The sequence below is a fragment of the Schistocerca americana genome, chromosome 2 (genome assembly GCF_021461395.2).
Source record: "Schistocerca americana isolate TAMUIC-IGC-003095 chromosome 2, iqSchAmer2.1, whole genome shotgun sequence".
NCBI classification, from domain to species: Eukaryota; Metazoa; Arthropoda; class Insecta; order Orthoptera; family Acrididae; genus Schistocerca; species Schistocerca americana.
The window spans coordinates 211,058,320-211,079,970 of NC_060120.1; the positions used below are offsets into that span (position 1 = coordinate 211,058,320).

The 21,651-nt window shown below is 38.2% G+C and overlaps 2 protein-coding genes across 2 annotated transcripts in view; one reads left to right on the top strand and one right to left on the bottom strand.

Annotated features, from left to right (window-relative positions):
- Positions 1-4,124, bottom strand: part of LOC124596077 (60S ribosomal protein L30) — a 6,640-nt gene extending 2,516 nt beyond the window's left edge. The window contains exons 1-2 of the mRNA XM_047135061.1: positions 3,950-4,124; positions 3,719-3,864 (exon numbers count right to left, since the gene is read on the bottom strand). Of these exons, the coding sequence (XP_046991017.1) occupies positions 3,719-3,864; positions 3,950-3,970 (167 nt within the window). The 5' untranslated portion in view covers positions 3,971-4,124. The remainder of the gene's footprint in view (positions 1-3,718; positions 3,865-3,949) is intronic.
- A 241-nt stretch (positions 4,125-4,365) lies between these two features.
- LOC124596076 (YTH domain-containing family protein 3) overlaps positions 4,366-21,651 on the top strand; it is a 42,906-nt gene continuing 25,620 nt past the window's right edge. The window contains exons 1-4 of the mRNA XM_047135060.1: positions 4,366-4,599; positions 4,737-4,761; positions 5,964-6,034; positions 7,675-9,453. Coding sequence (XP_046991016.1) covers positions 4,576-4,599; positions 4,737-4,761; positions 5,964-6,034; positions 7,675-9,453 — 1,899 coding nt within the window. The 5' untranslated portion in view covers positions 4,366-4,575. The remainder of the gene's footprint in view (positions 4,600-4,736; positions 4,762-5,963; positions 6,035-7,674; positions 9,454-21,651) is intronic.

Genomic DNA, 21,651 nt, shown 5'->3' on the forward strand with positions numbered 1-21,651 from the left:
GAATCGAACCTGTGATCCTGAGGCAGCAATGCTGGCCACTAAGACCATGAGCTGCAGATGTGGCAATGTATGTTGCTGCCTGCTAGTCAACTGCGTCAACATGCACTGCAGCACCGGCGTTATTTGAAGTGAATGTTGACACTAGACAGACACACTTGTGCCCCACTGTGCTCATAACTCTTATGCCTCAGGTTTCATTCGAGTAAAGATGTGTTTCGAATCAGTAAGGATACACCAAGACTAAAGTCGTAGAGCTGGCAATACTTTGTGGAGGATGGAGACAACTTTTGTTGCAATATCTGTTTTAAAAAGCTCTGTAATATATAAAAAAATAAAACAGGCATGATTGGACATCTTAAATTTACACAATTAACTGAGCAATAAAACAGCGATGTCTACAGATATGGAGGTTAATTCTTATATTGCGAGTCAGGCAAAATACCCAGGTATGCATATAATCCTTCAAACAGCACAGAAAGGGCATTCAGTACAAAAGTAAATCCTGAAGTAGTCCACCAAAATAAGATTTTTAAATCTAAGTCCATTAACATATCCCAAAATCAAAACTTTCCAAGCTTTTGCACAGTATGGTATGTAATTTTACTGGACTAGTTTTTGAGGGTGCAAACATCTCCTTGCAGGAGCACTAATCTAAATCATATGTTTTGTTTCACGGAGGGGAGGTAAATGGTAACAAGAACTAGATGCAGCACTCGTGGCCATCATCGATGATTTTCAACCATTTTGAATCATAGAGGACATATCCTGTTGCACTGTAGGACACAGAATAATAGATATATGAAAAAATGCTGCCCCACATGACTGAAAAATATTGCCAAAGATACCATAAACTTTGAAGTGAGAGACTACCTGTGTCTCTAATGATTTTTACTTGTATTGTGAGGCATATATAGCTATAACTGATCTTTTCATTAACAGTGACTGGTGCCTGAAAGCTTTTGCTCTCAAGGCATTCTGTTTTCCATAGATACATACAATGCTAAATATTAACGATGTGTTACGTAACTTTCAAAATGGTACATCAAAAACAAAGCTGTAAGCATCACAACTAATAAAGCCAGTAACAGTATCACAGCTGTACAGCTTATTACAGTGACAGCATAGACATGCAACAGGTGTCTTGCTTAGTACACAATATCCATTTGGTCACAAAAAGTTCTTTGAACAGCAACAATAAGTTCCGCATCATGAAAGAAAACATCAGAAAAATGTCCAGTCATTTTAAAACAAGTTGCAATGCTAATGAGAAACACCATGAGATCCACGTTCTGCTGAAAAAACTTTTATATAGTTAATTCAGGAAACCTGAACTCCTTAGGACAGTACATTTCATACACTGCAATGCCTACTGGAGCAAAAGGAGTGCATCTGTAACCTGTTTAATATATTTTCAGTCAGGTGTTCAGAACCTCACAGCTGACAAAAGGTGAATTTTGAACAAATGGTTAAGTGTACTGGAGCCTTTGGAATGGATAAGTCTCAACCTGAAACTATACCTCCCTTTCGAAAGCTATAATCAGACAGCTGATCCCAACCATATACAAAGGAAAGTGGGCTACCATGATAGCACGAAGAGTTACAGCAACATCTGCACAACTAACAACTTCACTAATATTAATAGAGACAGTGTATGAAGTTGCTGCCTTGCTTGATCTACTCATTCACCTGCTAATGACACTAGCCACAAGTACCATTTTGAACAAAATGGCAGTAGCTCAAAATGGGCTTCTTTTGATGAAGTTTCCAATAAAACTCCAATGAAAGCGGCCATGATATTTTCGACCTATAGGGTCCCAGTGAGCAAATATTTTCTAGACCAGAATTACTTAGAAACAAAGTAAACTAAAAGAGCACTTAATTAATACATTCATTTCTAAACGGATGTAAGTAGTTTCTGGGTATACAGTGAAATCCCTATTTTATGTTTTCGAGCAGTCCAGATTTGAATAATGCAAAATTGATGTATGCAGAATCGAGAACAATGTTAAAAAACCCCCTAAATACAAGCACACAAACACTTTTAATTGACATTTATGATTAAAAGACTGCAACTTCCCCCAATACTTTGTATAAAATCTAAGTGAATGAAATTACATGTACACTACATGTTTGCACAATAACTTTTGGTAATGAATTTCATCAGATATGAAAAAATCGTAGATGTGTAACAGCAAGTAAAAAGTCACAAAAAATTGAAATTGGTATCTGGGTACAAGGTAATCGAGCTACTTTCTGATATGCTACAACCACAAATTATATGTTCAAAACAAGGGTTTTTGGAGATCATCCTTTGTGCTCACCAACAAAAAAGCAAAAGCCAATGAAAGTGTTGAATTAAACCAAAAGCATCACACCAGCTGCATAGTTAAACCGTAAGCATAAATGCTGACACCTGCTTAATGGCTAACTTTGTTACCACTGCTGTTAATGTTTAAATGCTTTTCTCATGACCTGCATTTCATATGCTTGCCACCTTAAAGTGTTATTTTAGGCTCGAGAGAAAGACGAGAAAAATGGATTTACTTCCACGGTTGACATTACGAGCTTGTAAGGAGTCAACTCAGTGAATTTCTGTACACTGTGTAGAATGCAAATTTGAAAGACAGTTCTGGTACTACAGTTTCGTTTTATGCCCTCTGTCACTGCTTCCAATCTTTACGATCCACAGTGTGTGCTGCAAAGTACGTATGTGCATAGTATACGTAGTCATGACAGATTTAACACAGAAGTCTTTACTGGCTACTGGGCGACTTAACAAGTTGCCAGCCAATAACAGTTCACTAGCCAGGAAAGTGCAATGTTTCGACAATTATGACCAAGCATATTCTTCGAGACTCAGTGTTTGAATTTAAAAGGCTGATTATTGATATTCTTGCTGAATACAGTGCATCAGAATTACAAGCAAAGAGATGAGAATCACATGTGGCACAAAGAAATGTGGCGACTGTGCTCCTTCGTCGCTTATTAGCTCAATTTTGCGTTTACTTGTTTTTCCATTAGCCCTACAACCTAGGAGTAGTTTTATCACAATTGTGTGGTGAAGCTAAATGTTACAATTTGTGCTGGCAACACAGATCACGCGTTATGTCAGCATTTCCTCTGTTTAATTACGGAAACATTTGAACTTAAAATACAAATAAACCCTAGCTCTTTCATGTCTGACACTTTCCACAGTACAACCCCTGTTCATCTCAAATGTAGAATAAATCTGATTAATCGTGACAACAAGAGCGACAAGAAACTGCAAATTACATTTCATACACAAAGATTGCCGAATGTTGAACAGGAAAAATCATCGGGGATTAAGAAAGTACGTCCTCAACGTTATACTTTATTCCTTCTTCATAAACTTGAAGGTAGAACATACAGAGCAACATTTACAACTGAACTTCGCGAACTACGGTGTATAACTAATGAGATGCGGTTCCCACTATTGCCTAATGCACGTTTGGGCGAAAATTATATTTTGCGCCTGCCCTCCCAGCCGAAATCATGGTTGTGGTGACTCTGATCTGAAGCAAAGACTGAGACCTAGGTAAAGTTCGAAGGACCGGTATGTTTATATCGGCGCCATATTGAAAAGTATAGGGGGGGGGGGGATCAAATACATAACTTCTAGCGCACTTTAGGCATCAGAGTTCGCTAAGTCAGTTAATAGAAAGGCATTCGTATATATAATTGTTATAATTTCACTTACCGTAATGGTGGTGTATTGTTTGCAATTATTACCAACTTCGCCTTTCCCTGCCTCAGGGATTTCAGTGTTTGCTTCAGGCCAAGAACATATTTTCCCGACTTCATGACAAGAGCCAGGCGGGAGTTTATGCTCTCCATTGCCTTTTTCTAAAATACATAAGACATATTAAAAATTTACATTCTGGAATAAGACACATGTTTACAAATGATACCACGTGTTAAAGAAATTTACCTGTTTCTTTTGCGCAACCATTGTGGCCGGTAGAAGAACGACTTTTTAAGTGCGAAATAGAAACTGTCTCTTTTGGAAAAACACAACCTCGATGCAATAAATAACTCCCTTATTCCTTCCACTGCACTGCGTCCACGTATTTCTCAACCTACACCATACCTCAAAAGACCACTTCAATGAACTTCAGAAATCAAAGAGCCTCATGCTATAGACTGCAAAGATATTACACTAAACAAAAAAGGGAAAAATAATTTAATAGAGGATGTTAATTTTGAGAATAAAAGCTACGATGAGAAAAGTGAACACGTGTATCAATAGTTTTCCAGAAATATTTTCAAAAAAATGAAAATCAAAATTGGTGGAAATCCGAAGTGGATGACACCTATCTGGAACATATGACGTACTCAAATCTATATGCGCATGCGCACTTGCCCAACTTTTCGGAGTTAGGATCAGCCGCCATTGTTTCTTAATGAAGTGATTTGTGTGTGGAGTTTTGTATTATTTTAGGAAGTTGTTTGTATATTTTGTGCCAGAAAGACTTTTGACTAATTATCCCTTGTCGATTGACAGTTTTATTTTAAAGACTTTGCATCATTTAAAGAACAGAGTGCAGAAATTAGGTGATGTCAGCAGGCGTGTCAGATCAGGTAAAGGAAGAATTGCTATCCTAGGGCGTAGTAAATTGAGATGCAGTCTTTGAAAAGAGAATAAAGAGTGCGATAACTGTGCTGTAATTAATGCTTGTGTCCTCTTTCGTATGTTACCTGGACGTGAACCTGCGCAGCGGATGAAAGGACAAGGGAATCAAGGTAATACGAACAACTTGTCTTTTTTGCGTATTGTCATATGACATCCCATTGCTACACAATTCCTAGATCGAAGAGAGGTACAGACTTTGTTAACACAGTGTTAACATTTGTTCTGATAGTCTGTTGGGAAAAGTAGGCTTGCATATGAATGTTGTTATGTCGTGTCGCCTCGTAAGCAGTTCAGTAAGAAGTGACGTGCTGTCTTGAGTGTTACTGGTCTACCAGTATTCATCTGTATCCAAGTGTCACTAATCTTAAACGTAAAAATTTTGACGTGTGTTGGCCTATAGACATTTCTAGTAGGTATTATGTAAGTTTGAAGAAAACAGATATGATCTTAATGACACTAAGGGTGACATAAATTTTATGTTGATTGACTTTCCAGCTTGAGATTGTGGTAAACAGGAACTACTCAATGTAAATTGGAGCCCATGGCTAGTTTTTCGTTAAGTCAGGATTTGTGATTATTTAGGTAATCAGATTTGTTTTCCCATGATAGATACAGTTTACAAATTAATATGGCAAAGGGAATAGGTAGATTTTGATTGCGATTGTTTTGCAAACTCTGTACACTTTATTGCAGAAAACGGTTATGCATAATGAATGAGTCATTCAGCATGAGTGTGTTGTTTAGTCTGTTACAGTAGTTTGCTAATTTCGAAAGATTTTGTGAACGTGCAAGCATCTCTAAGCCTGAAGTAAAAGTGTAAACAACGGTATGTTGTGTGAAATAATTATTGATATTTGCGAGTATTATTGTATATACTATGATCATTGTAAAGTTTGATAAACATCCTGTAATGTAAGTTCAGTGCCATACACAGGGAAATGTAATATCTTCTTCTAAATAGTTTGCATTTTATAGAAGTGAAATGATGAAAGAAGTTGCTTACTCTGATGTCAGTAGTAATTTTCATAATTTGGTGTACATATCTGGAATAAGGACAGCAGTTACATTCTAGACTAGATTCTGGAAATAGCTAATGAAGTTATAGCCCGTGAAATTAATTACATAAACAAGCTGTACTATGTGATGGTAGGTGATGTTACATTGACAAACAAACAACCAAGATGACAATTAGATTAGATTAAAATGATTGCACTAATCTGGGACCATGAAGACTACTCTTAGGGCTGTCACTTTTCTCTACTTTATAATTTTGTTCACTGTTAATCTAAATACTTTTATTTTTTATTTTCAGTGTCAAATGGCCCAAAGGACCACGTGAATGAACATGAAGATTTTGATTCATGGCGAACCCAGCATCATCAGGTAACTTTTCCCATCCTTTAAGTGCTATTGTATGATCTAGCCTGCTTTTTAGATTTACTCAAATTTTGTTGTAAACAACATTGTAATTTATTGCATCCTTGTGTTGGTGAAGGCTGCCTATGTATGTTATTGACAATCCCAATAAGGATCAAATTTTGAAGTATTAAAGACTGTATATAATTTTTATTTATTTACGTTTTGTGCTAATACCATTTGGGTACAACAGTGTGTAGGACATGTCAGATACAAAAATAATATTTGCATATATAAAGTGTACACAAATTAGGATCAGATTAGTTAATGACGGGGGAAATGGTTGCCCATTTCCTTTTCAGTTTATAAAGCTTCACACATGGAATTTTAACTCCTTAAAGTGTAGTTTGAGGGAAGGAAGAGTGAAGAGAGATTTAAAATATGTTGCTGGCAGTTTATAGTCAATGTAATTGTGATCCGAAGGTAATAGGGCCCACAGGTTTTAACCCATATTTGAGTATTTGTGAAGCATTAATCTTCAATATTGTTGTTTCATCTGTGTGCAACCACTCATTTTCATTGTGTTAAATTTGATATGCATGGTTTGAAATGAAATGATGCACTTGTAAACAGATTATTATAGTAATTTATACAAGGGCCCATGTCAGCACTGTGGCACAAATGTGAAAACATGTACTTAAAAGTAGTTTAAGATAATTAACATCCTGACATAGTCTGAAATGTAGTTTAGTTGTAGGCCTAGATATGACTTTATATAAACTACCCACTTCTTTAATGAAGTCTCTTATAGGGCAGATTGAAAGTTATAAGTAGTGAATAAATGTGTGTGTGTGTGTGTGTGTGTGTGTGTGAGAGAGAGAGAGAGAGAGAGAGAGAGAGAGAGAGAGAGAGAGAGAGAGAATTATTTTGTATGTGTTCTTAGCTGGCAAACCAGTGAGTTCTGAAAATTTATAATAAATTTCCATGAATTTTGAGCACAAATTTTGAAAGCACCTACAAATCTATGGAAATTATCCTTCATATTTATTTTATTTTTTTAATTTTTTTTTCAGCTATACTGACTGTGCTAGCTGTGAGATGAACATATGTTGTTATTGATGGTATTTTGTAATGGAGTATGTTTAGGTTGTTTGTATAGCTTATTGCAACTATTGTCACACGGAAAAATGTTTTGGGCCATCATTCCTGATTATGGCAATTGTAATTGCTAGAGTTGAGCATTTTGAAGTACCTGCTGGCAAGGAACCATTTTTTCTTTTCAATGATTTTGGTATTTTTATGCACCATATTCATAGCTTTTATTTTTCCACAGAATGCTAACTTCTTTGTTCAGCTCCTGTTAATACCGTGTATGTTTCTAGATTGCCTGGTAAGTGTTAATAGTTAAGTGCAGAATGTTATTCCCCCACTGAACTCAAATGCCCATTTCAAATTTTCTAGGTTCAGTGTACTGTGGAAACACATGTACAGTTCTGAGCAATTTATGACAGAAGAATCCCTCTCTCTGGCCGCTAATTGATTATTTTAAATATATATTACCAGTATTAGTTAAATGCAATTGGTAAAGACACTATTTGTCTATCTTATTTTATTTTATTGTAATTAAAGTGTCTTCATTCTAGAGGAATACTTAATTTCTGTTTCAGGGTTACAACACCCCAATTTCAACTTCAATGGCATCGGACCCATACAACATGTCAAATTACTATGGAACATCGTTTCCATACCAAGCATTTGGAGTTGGGGATGGCACTTGGTCAAATGGAGGTGATCCCATGACTTTTTTGGGTGGTTATGGTGGACAGATGGGCCATGATTCGTACAGTATGGATGGCATGTTTGGTGGCGGCGGAGGTGGGTTTGGAACAGCCTTCGGGCAGCCTGCTGCAGCCGCAGCAGCTGCTGCCGCAGGGTTCAATTACTTTCATGGGAATGGAGACTTTTCAACGTGGGGCAGCTCTGCTGCACCCATTTCCCGCAAACCCCATTATGATGATTATTACAGGGGTGGAGACGGCATGTACACAGCACCTGGAGTTGGTGGATCTGATGTAAAAGCTGTGGAACAGGGAATGCAAGGTCTAGGACTTTCAGATACTGGTAGTGGCAGTGGAAAAGTTTCTGATGGCAAGGACTTAAAACAGCAGAGCCCGTCTGATAAAAGTGGTAGTGTAGATATGGGAATGGGAGGAATGGTGACAGTACAGCAGAGTGTAGCACCAGCGCCCACAGTACAACCGAAGAAGATGACGTGGGCATCAATTGCAGGGCAGCCAGCCAAGCCTCAACCACAAGTTTCTTCAGGAGGAATGAAAAAGAAAGGCCCTGGTATGCCTCCACCACCAATGGTTCCAGGAAAGCATAACATGGACATCGGGACGTGGGAAGGGAAGAATGGTGGCAGCAGTAGTGCATTAGCTGGTGGACCCAAACAGCCAGTTGCACCTCCTCCTACTGTGCGTTCAACATGGGGAGGACCAGTGCGAGGTGGAGGGCCTAGGGGGACTGCTGGTGGACCACCAGGAGCTGGTGTTGGCAGCTATCCTCCAACAGCTGGAGGACCACCACATCACCATCCTGGCCATCATCCTGGTCAGGTTGCCGTCTTGCCAGGACCTCACCATCCCCACCATCCTCATCATCCACAGCCCGGTACTGGGGCTGCTCCTCCACCCCATCACATTCAGCAGCAGCCTCCACCAAACCAACATCCTGGAGCTCTGGTGCCAGCGAATCCACTGCCATCGCATCCAGTGCTGGATGAACTGAGGATCAAAAACAACTACAACCCTCCAGATTTTGATCTCTCAGCCAAAGGAGCCCGTTTCTTTGTGATAAAATCATATTCAGAAGATGATATCCATCGTTCTATCAAGTACGAGATTTGGTGTTCTACTGAACATGGAAATAAGCGTCTAGACCAAGCATTTCGTGAACGTGAGGCAAAAGGTGGTGGACCAGTTTTTCTATTCTTCTCTGTCAATGGTTCTGGACATTTCTGTGGTATGGCACAGATGGTGTCACCTGTAGACTACAATTCTTCTAGCTCAGTGTGGTCTCAGGACAAGTGGAAGGGGCAGTTCCGTGTAAGGTGGATTTATGTGAAGGATGTGCCGAATGCTCAGCTGCGCCACATCAGACTGGAAAATAATGATAACAAATCTGTGACAAACTCGAGGGATACACAAGAAGTACCGTTTGAGAAAGGAAGGCATGTGTTGCGAATACTGCACAGTTTTCGCCATACTACGTCTATATTTGATGACTTTGTGCATTATGAAAAACGGCAAGAGGAGGAGGATAACCGCAAAGTTGTGGCACAAGCAGCAGCTCAGGCTGCAGCTAATGCAGGAGAGAAGCAACAGGGACCTCCGCACAGCAGTGGGCCACAAGATCGTAGCAGTGGATTGCCACAGCAACAGAAGGTAAATATGTAACATGGTTTTCAGCACTACGGATAATTTCATATGTGTGTGTGTGTGTGAGAGAGAGAGAGAGAGAGAGAGAGAGAAATGGTAACTGGAATATGTTTGTAGCGTTCTCAGTAGTAACTGCAGTTCTGTTTATGCACTAACGATGGATAAGTTTTATAATTTTGTCTCTTATGTCAGTTGCGACCCAAATGCATATTGAGATGTGTTCAGTAACTATTGTGTTCTCAACACTAGTAAGTTAATGCAAAGTAGGAAGTAGTGGAGGATATGGTACAACCTCTCAACTATCAGAGTGACAGTATCAACAAGCTGTTGTTCATATGTGCTATGTAACCACTGTGGCATCATCTAATTGCGCATTCTAAAGTATTGAGACCCCACCAGGAGTCATGGGGCTTTGGGCTGAATGATCCCGTGTTTGAAGTTTTTAAATATATTGAAAACGGTGATATATATCTGACCTCAAAGGAAAACTAAGGATGTCAATGGGGATACTAAAACCACAGACTATAAAAAGTATACAAAATTGTTACTGGCATGGGACAATTACTGGCTACGCGACCTGGTATCAAACTATTGCCTTCCAACATTTCTGGATGTGCCATTGGACAGCCAGGCTGTTACCTAACAGTCAAACTAGACCTTCATAAAAAGAAAATGTCAGTGATGACGTTGCTGGTGGAAGCTGTCTGGCGGTATCATGGACTCACTCCACCCGGAAAATAAAATGTTATGGCTACCAGTATAGCACACGGTGCTGTAATTCAGTCATCTGTTTGCTACCTGCATACTTGAATAACTGTCCCAATAACTACATTTTGGATAACATGGTGTGGTATGCTCCTAACATAGTGTGATGCAGTCAATATTGCCACTGTAATAAGCCTATACAAAACAATGTAATAGAATGAAGCAAAGTGAAAGACTGCTGTTTGGGTAGAACAGTAAAACCATCCATGTGGATTTATCCCAAGCAGCAATGTTGTTATAATTGTTATATTTTCTTATGCATTGTAATTTGTGCTACAAAAAAAGATTAACAAATGATCATTGCTTCTGCTCCTGATTCTGACTTGAATACCCATTCCAAAGTCCTTACGTAATAAACACAAGCCTAGTTGACACCACTGAATTCAAAGATTATGCTCTTTTTCTTTCTTTCTTTATGCAGCAACACTATGAAAACTCTACATTTATTTTGAGCTATAATGTATTTTGTGTTGCTGAAAAACAAAATACTTCTCTCTTCGAAATGGATCCATCTGAGTTCCTTTGATATGCTACTCCTGAAATGTCTTATACACTAGAGTCTTGATAATCCAGCCATTCCCGACACATATGGGTGCCAGATTATTGAGTGTCTGAAATTTATTTTATCATTTATTTTGTTTATTTATTTTAAAACACGGGGGATATAGTGAAATGTACTTTATTAAACTGAAGGATACAATTTTAAAACATAGAGGATATACTTCATTAAATACAAAAATACATTAATTTTCTAAGAAAACTTAGTCATTGAGTGTACAATATACTGTACATAATTGTACTGTCATACCACCCCTATGAAACATTTCCCTAATTTTTAACTATCACAATGATGATACGCGACAGTGACATGCTTTATCGTGCATCCGCTTTACGAGCATTACATCGGTACTGAATCTATCTGGTTGTTGCGTAATGTACTCCAGGAAGACCTCGGCAGCTTCAGCACTAGCAGTGTGAGAAATCTTCATACACTCGCCTCCTGTGTCCTCTTCATCACTTTCATGTTTACTTTCTTGCATGCTTTTGATTATTTCTTCATCTGTTGAAGTTAGGTCCATGTAACAGTTTTCCTCATTCAGCCACTTAGTATCATCATCATCAATTTCTTCTGCCCCTGGAAGGTTGTGGAACGTGTCAGTGTACAAGGTAATTGATAATTCCGAATTGACTGGCTCATCTCTGTCACTTACTACTGGATTCAACTCAGCATCAATGGATGACCACAATTTTTTCAGCTCTTTGTTATCATAGCGCTCTCCTCTTTGTCCCATGCGTTGGTTGCTTGGAAAATAACATCACATATGTTGATTGCTTTCCATGCCTTCAGCATAGCCTCGATAGTCGTTTTCACTTTTTGTCGGGCAAGGAGACAAAAAGTGAATGTCGATAATGACAATAACAAACAAACAAATTCCCTGGTTCATATGCAGAATTATGGCTGTCACATTGGGTCGCAGAAAGAGTGCTTGTATACCATCTGACTTCAGAGAAATTTCTTAAGGATGACTGGGAGCATTGTCAGTTATAAGGATAGCTTTCAGTGGAAGCTTCTTTAGCTCTTTTGTCACTGCTGGTACAAACATTTCTTGGAACCACAGAGAGAATATTTGTCTATCCATCCACGCTATCTTCTGAGCGCAATATTGCGCTAGTAGAATGTTTGTCACTCTGTTGAAAACAGCGTGGATGTTGGAATTTTCCAATCACCATAAGTAGTAGTTTATGACTCCCATTTGAATTACAACACGGCATTAATGGTACGCGCTGTTTCTGTTGCTTGTAACCACAAGCTTCCTTCTCATTGTTGGCAGCTAATGTTTTTGAAGGAAGCGTCTTGTAAAAGAGTCCTATTTTATCAGCATTATACAAGGTATCAGCTGTTAAATCGTCTTCCTCTATTATCTTCCATATCTTGCTTACAAACTCATCAGAATCCTTATCGTTAGCTGAGCAACTTTTCCCAGTGACTGTCAGCTGCTGAATGCCATATCGTTTTTTCCAGTTTGATAGCCAACCTTCTCTCACTGCAAAGAAGTTACTACCGCGAAGTTGTTTGTTAAATGCAGCTGCTTTTTCCTTTATAATCGGGCCACTGGCAGGAATTCCTTTACTGCGTTGTATGAACCATCTGCAAACAACTATGTCCAGTTCTTCACTCTCACTCAGTCGCATAACCTTCAGTTTTCCCACCTCACTATCCGTTTGTGTTGAGTACTGTCGAATAACATCATCTTTCTTTTTGATGTCATAAATAGTTGCTCGTCCAGCATTGAACTCGGCAGCAATTTTGAGTTTATGCCTGAGGTCTAGCATGTCGTGTTTCCTTTTAGAAGACATGATTCTGAACTGTAAATTTCCAATACAGTATATAAAGCATTGTTTAACTAAGCATTGTTGCACACGATAATTTATTTTGCACGTTTTTGGATGTGCGCCGGATTACTGAGAGGCCAGATTAGCGAGAGTCTAGTGTAGTATCACATTAACTGTTAGGTCTCATTATGAATATGAATGAAATTTGTAGACCTTTCTCCTGTGTATTTAATCAGTGGGAAAAGCATGGGGCTCATTCATTTGTCAAACACAGTGTTTGTCCAAAAGCTTTCTTTACAGTCGATGTTTTGATGAGAAACTATAGTTGTCTGTGTAAGTTGATCCTTGACAGTTGCAGTGGAATGGACACGGCAGCTTCACGCACCTACCTCAGCCGATAATGTATCACGATATTGTAAATGTGTCTATGGCAGCACCTCAGTGTTCTCGCAGCTCTGTGGACAGCTATTGTTTTTTGCTTGCAGCCATTTGGTTTTGCAGTTGAAAGATGGAAGCAGTGCTGTGAGCTGTCGGGGAGCTTGTTAGGTTGTTTCGACTGTAGCTTCAGAATTCCATTGTCACTGATACAATCTAATGCTATGGCAGTTTTGTAAAGAGTCTTTGCTCACCTTTATGCCTCTTGACAAAAACAGTTATGGTTCCTTGCATTGTATTGACTTGCAGGTAGAATTGTTAACATATTTGCCACACTCCTCTCAGTACTGCCTTAATCATGTAATCTTCTAGGGCAGTGCAGCCAAGTTCGTAACTGTATTCACTCTACAGGAATATATTTTCCATTGTTGGAATATATAGTTGGAATATTATATAAAATTGATAACCAAACCTTCTGAATTTAGCTTTGGATTCTGATGCATTCCATTGCGTGTACTGACGAATGGTATTTGTGCTTAATGGTAAGAGCAGATTTGAAATCAACTGTGACATTCTTGACCAAAATAATAATGGGAGATATAATTTCCATAGAGGCTGTGCCCTAGTCTAGGGTTCTGATAGGAGTTTGAGTGTAGCACAGTAGCCTTCAACTGGTTTCTAGCAGACATAGGACAGGATTTTTTAAATTCCGTGTATTTAAAAACAAAGTCAGAGTTTTCCTCATTAGTCAGTGGTATAATTTATCATAATTTTCACTATCAGTAATGTTTATATTACACAGGTTTTAACTTTTCCAGAGGCATACACAGCTCATTGTGTGTTCTGAAATCGGTTAAGTTACAGATGGGCTTAGTATGAAATAGGAGATAACAATGGCATCTGAATAATAAAGAGCAATGTTAGTGACATTGTCAAAGCAGGTGTCATTTGCTAATACTAAGGCTACTGTTTAAGTTTTTATAAAATGATGCAATAAAAACTTGTTTTTTGTGCCTCCAAACATTAGTCTTTAAAATTTATACACACTTTTCAAGTGTTCATACCAGTCCGGGAAACTTTCTTCATTGTAGTTGTTGGTGCCTCAAAAACATGACGGCTTGCAATAAAAAAAATTTTCTACATGCTATTCAGCATTAACTTTTTTAAGCAGCTGTCTTGACGTACACTGGTATAGTGCAAGCAAAAAGAAAGGGGGTGAGGGGAGGCAGCCTATAATTTTCTTGAAAGTGTTTTGCGCTTGTTTGCTTCAATTCATATTGGAGGCAGTTTGTTTGTTACAATATTGCATGTGGGTTTTGCATTCTTTTCATCAAATTTTGTTTACATTTCCTTACACCAATCGACATAAACTTGTTTTAGAGCTTTGGTCAAATAGTATAGAACAGACTTTTTCTCAGCTAAAGTACCTGTATGTACTGCAGAGATATGCTTAAGGGTGTCTCTGTCAGGGAGTAATTAATGTGCCAGTTGCCTGCTGCCGTGGTCCACAGCACTGACCTTTCTTCAGAATAACAGCAGTTTTTGGTCAACATTAACAAAATTCATCATTGATAGAAGCAATAATGTAAACAGTCTTTTCTGAAAGTGAAGTGACTAATAAAGGTTGAATGAAGCAATTTAAGGCGTTGTTGTCAAGGTAGACCTTCACGAAAATTGTAAATTACCCTCACTTGAAACAGACCACTTACCCCATGGCTTGAGCTATCATTGTTTTAACACTAACAAATTTTAAAACAATACTAATGTTAAAAGTCAAAAGTGCCATGTGCTAATATTTTGTAAAAAAATTAAGACTATGCATGTATACTTAAAATCTTGATTTTGTAATACGTTAAACAAAGGAATGTGCTGCTAGGGCTAGGAAGTCCATTAATTAACAATGTGATTAGGTTAGCACTGTTCATAATTGTTAATATATTTTATAGAAGGTGTCTGCAGAGTATGTATTTGCCTGTTAGTGTGTGACTTACACTCTTTCCATGTATCTGAAGGCTCTCCTTCAAGGTGAAATTGGCAAAACTGAAAGTTGTGATTCAACCCATTGACTTTGACCTGTGACATCATCAAGATGGGAGATGCCACTATTTCAAGCATATACAATGCAACCACCACGATGCCACTTGTTACACACATGAACAAACATAAATAATTATCCAGAATGAAATTTTCACTCTGCAGCAGTGTGTGCTGATATGAAACGAGGTACTGGCGGGAGTAAAGCTGTGAGGACGGGTCGTGAGTCATGCTTGGGCAGCTCAGTCAGTAGAGTACTTGCCCGCAAAAGGCAAAGGTCTGGAGTTCGAGTCTCGGTCCTGCACATAGTTTTAATCTGCCAGGAAGTTTCATTAATAATAATATTTAACTTTATCAATATAATGGAAGGAAACATTCCACGTGGGAAAAATTATATATAAAAACAAAGATGAGGTGACTTACCGAACAAAAGCGCTGGCAGGTCGATAGACACACAAACAAACACAAACATACACACAAAATTCAAGCTTTCGCAACAAACTGTTGCCTCATCAGGAAAGAGGGAAGACGAAAGGAAGTGGGTTTTATGGGAGAGGGTAAGCAGTCATTCCAATCCCGGGAGCGGAAAGACTTACCCTAGGGGGAAAAAAGGACAGGTATACACTCGCACACACGCACATATCCATCCACACATACAGACACAAGCAGACATATTTAAAGACAAAGAGTTTCGTCTTCCCCTCTCCTTCCCTCTTTCCTGATGAGGCAACAGTTTGTTGCGAAAGCTTGAATTTTGTGTGTATGTTTGTGTTTGTTTGTGTGTCTATCGACCTGCCAGCGCTTTTGTTCGGTAAGTCACCTCATCTTTGTTTTTATGTATAATAATATTTAACTTGAATGATATAATTGAACTAATGGGACAACTGTGGGAAGTAGGGGATTTCGATCAGGTCAAACTAAATATATGGCAGTAAGAATAACATGATTTCAAAACCAATATTAATCCAAATATGAAGCACAAAAAATTCTCAACATTCAACATGATAAAGTGCAGAAACCAAAATCATTGGTATCATAAATTTCACTTGACCTATCTAGCTCAATCGAATCCCTTAATACCAAGAAACTCACACACAACTTGAAAACCCAGTACCACTAATTTCACTTGACCTTTGTAGTTCATACGAAGTTCTCAATATGAACCCACACACAACTCCAAAACCCACTACTGCAAATTTCTATTGACCTATATGGCAGCTAAAACAAAGCCCGCAGTTCCAAAACCCAACATACTCAAATAGCCAAATCTGCTACCCAAGCCATCACTTACCCTATCTATCTCGAAAGAAGTCCACAGTACAAGAAGCAATACCCATTCACAATATTGAAAACTTAACCTAAAAAATAATGGTAAACCAATATCTGTGATACCTACCAACCAAACTCCTGTGCAGTTTTCAGACACTAGCAGTAAAAACCCTACAATTCATGAAAACCTGCATGAAAGGATGGTGGTACAACCTCACATACGTCCTTCCAGATTAGGGTTTTTCAGGATTTCCCTAAATTGCTTGAGGCAAATGCTAGTCAGTCCAAATAACTGTAAGAACTTGATTGTAGACAACATCTCACAGCCTATTGCAACAAGCCATGACAAACTCATAAATTTCTGTCTCTTATTCATGACTAACAGAAAAAAGAAAAATAGAATTAAATCTCTGACCATATGAAACATGGCACTAATAATTCCAGATACAAACACAAATCTATCAGTGACAATTCACAAAATCAAAGTAACTTCTAGAAATCGGCACAAACTCTTCCAGTAACAATCAGATGCACACAACTTACAGTGTCAAATGGCTTATTAACGCATCTAACAACAAAACTTTAAAATGTAAACATCCAGTGCAAGAGAGTGCCACCAAATGCTATGACATGCCATCTGCAAATATGACCAGACTCAAAAATGCCATGCCACCATTACGTTGCAACATAACACAGTTAGTGTCACGGATCAAAGTAGACGTGCAGAATAACATCTTTCAGTTGATGCGTGAGATTTATGGAATACAATGTGGAAATGAATGAATTTACTGAAACAATCAGACAGGCTGTTAATCACATGTAAACCTATATATTAGAACTTCACTGAGAAATAAGATTTGTAGACATTGTGAAAGTTACCATGAATGCAGACAATAGAAAGATGAATCCGCAAATAGTAAATTAATAAAAAAGCTATTTAAAACGTTTGGTGCTCTGTATGTTAGTCTCAGTATATTTCAGTTAAGTCGTTATTCTAGAGAACACCTCAATTATGGTGGCAGTTTTTCTACTTTTGGATAACATTACTAACGTTTCCCCTTTCTCCCTCCCTTTTCATTTTTCATGAAATTTTGTTCTCATTTTGCCTGTGTTTGTGTTCCATAAATTTGTTCATCAGTTTAAAATCATCTTGTTTCCTTGTTTTGATGTGCAGTAACTGGAAGATTAGGTAATTTGTTTATGCCACAGTGTAAATTAATTCTGTTGCTTCTCTTGTGTTGTTTGTTGTAAGATATGTTTCTCATATCTATGTAATTTGTTTATACCACATTGTAAATTAGTTATATTTCTTCTCTTATGGTCTATTGTGTATTGTAAGATGTGTTTCTCATATCTAGACAGGTCAGCAAATCTTAGATCATCACACAGTATAAATTTTCTTTATTTCTTGTTATGTCGTATGTATTTCTTAGCATAAAAGAGCGCATGCTATGATGGTGGCTTTTTCATTGTGTGTTGCAGTTCATAACTGTTTGCACAGAGAATGATGAAAGGTGAACATGATGAATTATAAATTGTACGATTAGACAAGATGACAGAACCAGTGAGAAAATGATGTTCAATAAATATTGTCAAAATGTAGAAGACATGAAATTATGTGGTAGCATGACAGAATATATTGTGCAGAATGCTGTTGTATAAAACAGATTATTCTCTAAATTTTAAACTTTACACTCGGGTGCTTGCCTAACCACCACCATGTAAATTGGGAACTTCTGAAAATACCCCACAAAATTTTCGAAACAATCGTTGGGCTGCACTACAGATGCAGCCCATCATATCATCCAGTTTTTCTTCTGTCACATTTGTTGGGTTTGCCAACTCACAGCCAAACTAAATTTGATTGGAGTATGAAACAGTATCCCAAGAAATCATGTCATATTTCAAGAAAAAGGAAATAAAGTACAAAACCCAGTAAACAATGTTATAATGAGTAAAAGCAAGATCAGTTATTGTTGGTTTCATGCTTTGCATGTTGAAAATAAAAGTAATAATTTCATATATTCCACCAAATCAAATCAGTAGATTCAGCCATTCTCACTGGCTGTTGGACATTGTCACCTGATTGGCTGTGGTCAACAATGGCACGTAGCAGAACAACCACTGACACCATAAGTTCACTTAGCCTATTTTATGGTTCCAGTTCTGCTTTGTTAACATATTGTGCTAGTTAATATTGATTCCGATCTGTGTCACATTTTGATTGAATCAAATGAAGAATTTCCTTACACTGGAATTTTTTTTCCGTTTTTCTTTTGTGTAACTTATGCAGTGTATTCTTTCATGATACAACTGGCACATTAGAAGTGTAGGCTAGATCACAGTGTTCATTTGTTAAATGTTAATGTTAGCCAACAGTATGTGTATGAATGCTTCAATCTGTACTTTATTCACTTTAATGTTTAAAATTGGTATAACTCATTGTCTAGCTGCCAATAAATATACATCAGGAATCAGTTTTTTACTTCCCTTATCAAAAGGAAAAATGCTCTCAAAGTGTGTGTGTGTGTGTGTGTGTGTGTGTGTGTGAGTGTGTGAGAGAGAGAGAGAGAGAGAGAGAGAGAGAGAGAGAGAGAGAGAGAGAGAGGGGGGGGGGGGGGATTTCTGACTAGTATTTACTTTCGGGATGACAAAGTTTGTTATTGCCGATATCTATACAGGGTGATGCATGATAAGTCACCTGATTTGTTTCATGAGTAACACATTTGTTGTTGACAAGATTTGTAATTTATTGATGTAGAAGTAAATAATACAGCTTGGAAATACAACGTAATGAATCACTTGTTCAATATGATTGCCGTTTTGGTTTACAACTTCTTCAAGTGGCATATGTGCATTTGTAATGACTCTTCAGCACAAATCTTCTGGAATGGTGTGGCATAACTCCACAGTGACGGCCCTAAGTTGCACTGCATTTTCTGGTTTTCTGTGGTATGCCTTTTCTTTAAGGAACTCCCAAAGGAAGAAGTCACATGGGTTAACATCTGGCCTGTGGGGGGGCACATTCCTCCTCCTGCATAACGTTCTGCAAATCTGTTTGACAATCCCCTAAGGCAAAGTCTTTCATGTAGGAAATCAAGCACAACATTGGCACTATGGGGGGTGCTCCATTCTGCATGAACAATTGTCTCGGCAATGGAAGGCATGAGGCCGCGAATTGAGGAAAAAACTGGTTTTGCAGCACGTGTAAAGAGCGTTCACCAGTTGCTATAGCATCGAAAAAGAATGGACTGATGATTCCACAGCTTGACATCGCGACCGACACGCACCCTTTCTCCCCGTAGGTCTCTTTCATGTGGATTATTTGCAGAGCTTCTCGTGCCCAGAATTGAATGATCTGTTTGTTCACAGCACCTTTTATGTAAAAATAAGCTTTGTCAGAAAACCATGGGTTGTTTAGCACTGCCTCTTGAAATCAATTATTCAAAATGACAGTCATAATCGCATTATTTATTTTGCCGCCAACTGGTTTCAACCCGCAGTGGGGTCATCTTCAGGGCATAATTTCCATGAACTACACAAAGTTGAGCGCATAATTTGAAAGCTATTGCCCCAATATTATACTTGTAGGGTCAAAATTCAAATGGGTGACTTATCGTGCGCCACACTGTATTTTTCAGAACCATTGGGAGGGGAGAGGGATGGGGTGAGACTCACGGCCTTTAAGAGGCTGAGGGGAGACAAACAGTTTACCCCCTGAAGATAAGTGCTGAGCAACAATTCTCTCTCTGAATTTTTGCTCTATACCTTTATTGTGGTTTGTGTGACAACAAAAAACTATTACAGTAATTTGTTCATTTAAGGTGTTTCTATTTTGACTTTACATACTTTGTAGTTAGCTGTAATGTTGCCCATCATTTGTCCTTGATACGCACTTTGTGTATTGGTGATGTGGTCACTTTCTCCTATTTAAATAAACTGAGGATTGTCTTCCATGGTGCATGTGTGCAGTAATTTATCTGTAATATAAAACAGCCACCTGTCCTGTCAAAGTGATTTTGTTGTTTCATATTGTGACAACCAGCCATGTGAATACTTTTTTCTGATCCACTCCATACCAAGTTAACCAGTGGTCCCTATGTGATCTTCTCCAATCTAACTGAAATTTTGCACAAATGTTCCTAGTAAACGAATCTTAAATTCTACAAAATTTGATACAAAATATTAAATGTTGCAGGAAGCTTGCAATATAGGTCTGTAAAATGTTGTGAGAGTTCCACAACGATTGTGGCTGTGGGACCACTAAAGGTCACTAAAAATACTTAGATTGTCCAAAAATTATGAGTGTCATAAAATGGTTGAAAAATTTTTGTGATGAATTTTTTCCCAGTCCTCAGCTCATGCAGAAGAAAAACAGTGAATGACTAGCATTACTTTTTGCATCTTGTGGTCAAATTTTGCAGAGTTAAAGTTATAGTCTATAGGGTTCATCTGTGCAAAATTTATTTCTGTGGAATGACTCATCTACATTTTATTTGCTAGATTTACTCAGCTGTGTATTTCGGAATTGTTATCATCTAGTGTTCAATTAAAGCTATAGTATGCAAATCAATTATTTCCCTGAAAACTATCACAGATCACTTTCATTTCAAGTTAACTGGCACTGTAGATTGCAATGATGAATCGTAGTCTAGACAGTGTTCTGGGTTGGTGTAAGTGGGGTGGGAAGGAGAAAGTGTTAGTGAGCTTGTGAAACGCTGCAACTCATGTTAGTTGCATTGGTGCACTGCTACTACCAATTGAATCCGTGTTGTCAGTTTGAAATATGCGGCGTCGAATATGTGGGTATTTTTAAGACTGATGGGAATTTTAAATCAAACACTGGACATTTTTATATTATTAATTTCGTGTATAATGTACACCTGAATTTTAGAAGCAATTTTTCGAAGAAAAAAGTGCATCTTATACTCCATAAAATATGGTATGTTTGATTTTGAATAGAAAGAGTATTGCGCCAGTCGAATTTGTTCTCTGACATGATCATTAAAGAGGCAGTGGAGATATGGGCCCTAGGTAATCTTGTCAACCGTGATAGCTGTTTACATATCAGGTCTACATCGGATGTAGCTCTAGTGAGAATGCGTAAAGAGTGCTCTGTTACGAAAATGTTGAAGGCTGTGTGGATGGAATAGACAGGCAACACCAGGACGTAATGTCAGGACACTCCACCACATCGTGAGTCCCCACCACCACCTTTTGTGACACCCCTATTGGAGGCGTGCAGTTGGTCCAGCTATTGCAGACGAGGCAGAGGAGCCTGCGGTCAGTCAAGCGTTGATAAGAATATGAACTGGACACGAACCTGACACTTTATCAGAAGATGGTGAGCAGGAAACGTGTCAAAACATTGCCACAAAATGACACTTTGACTCGGCTGATAATCCGAGAAGACTTCAGCATCGAATT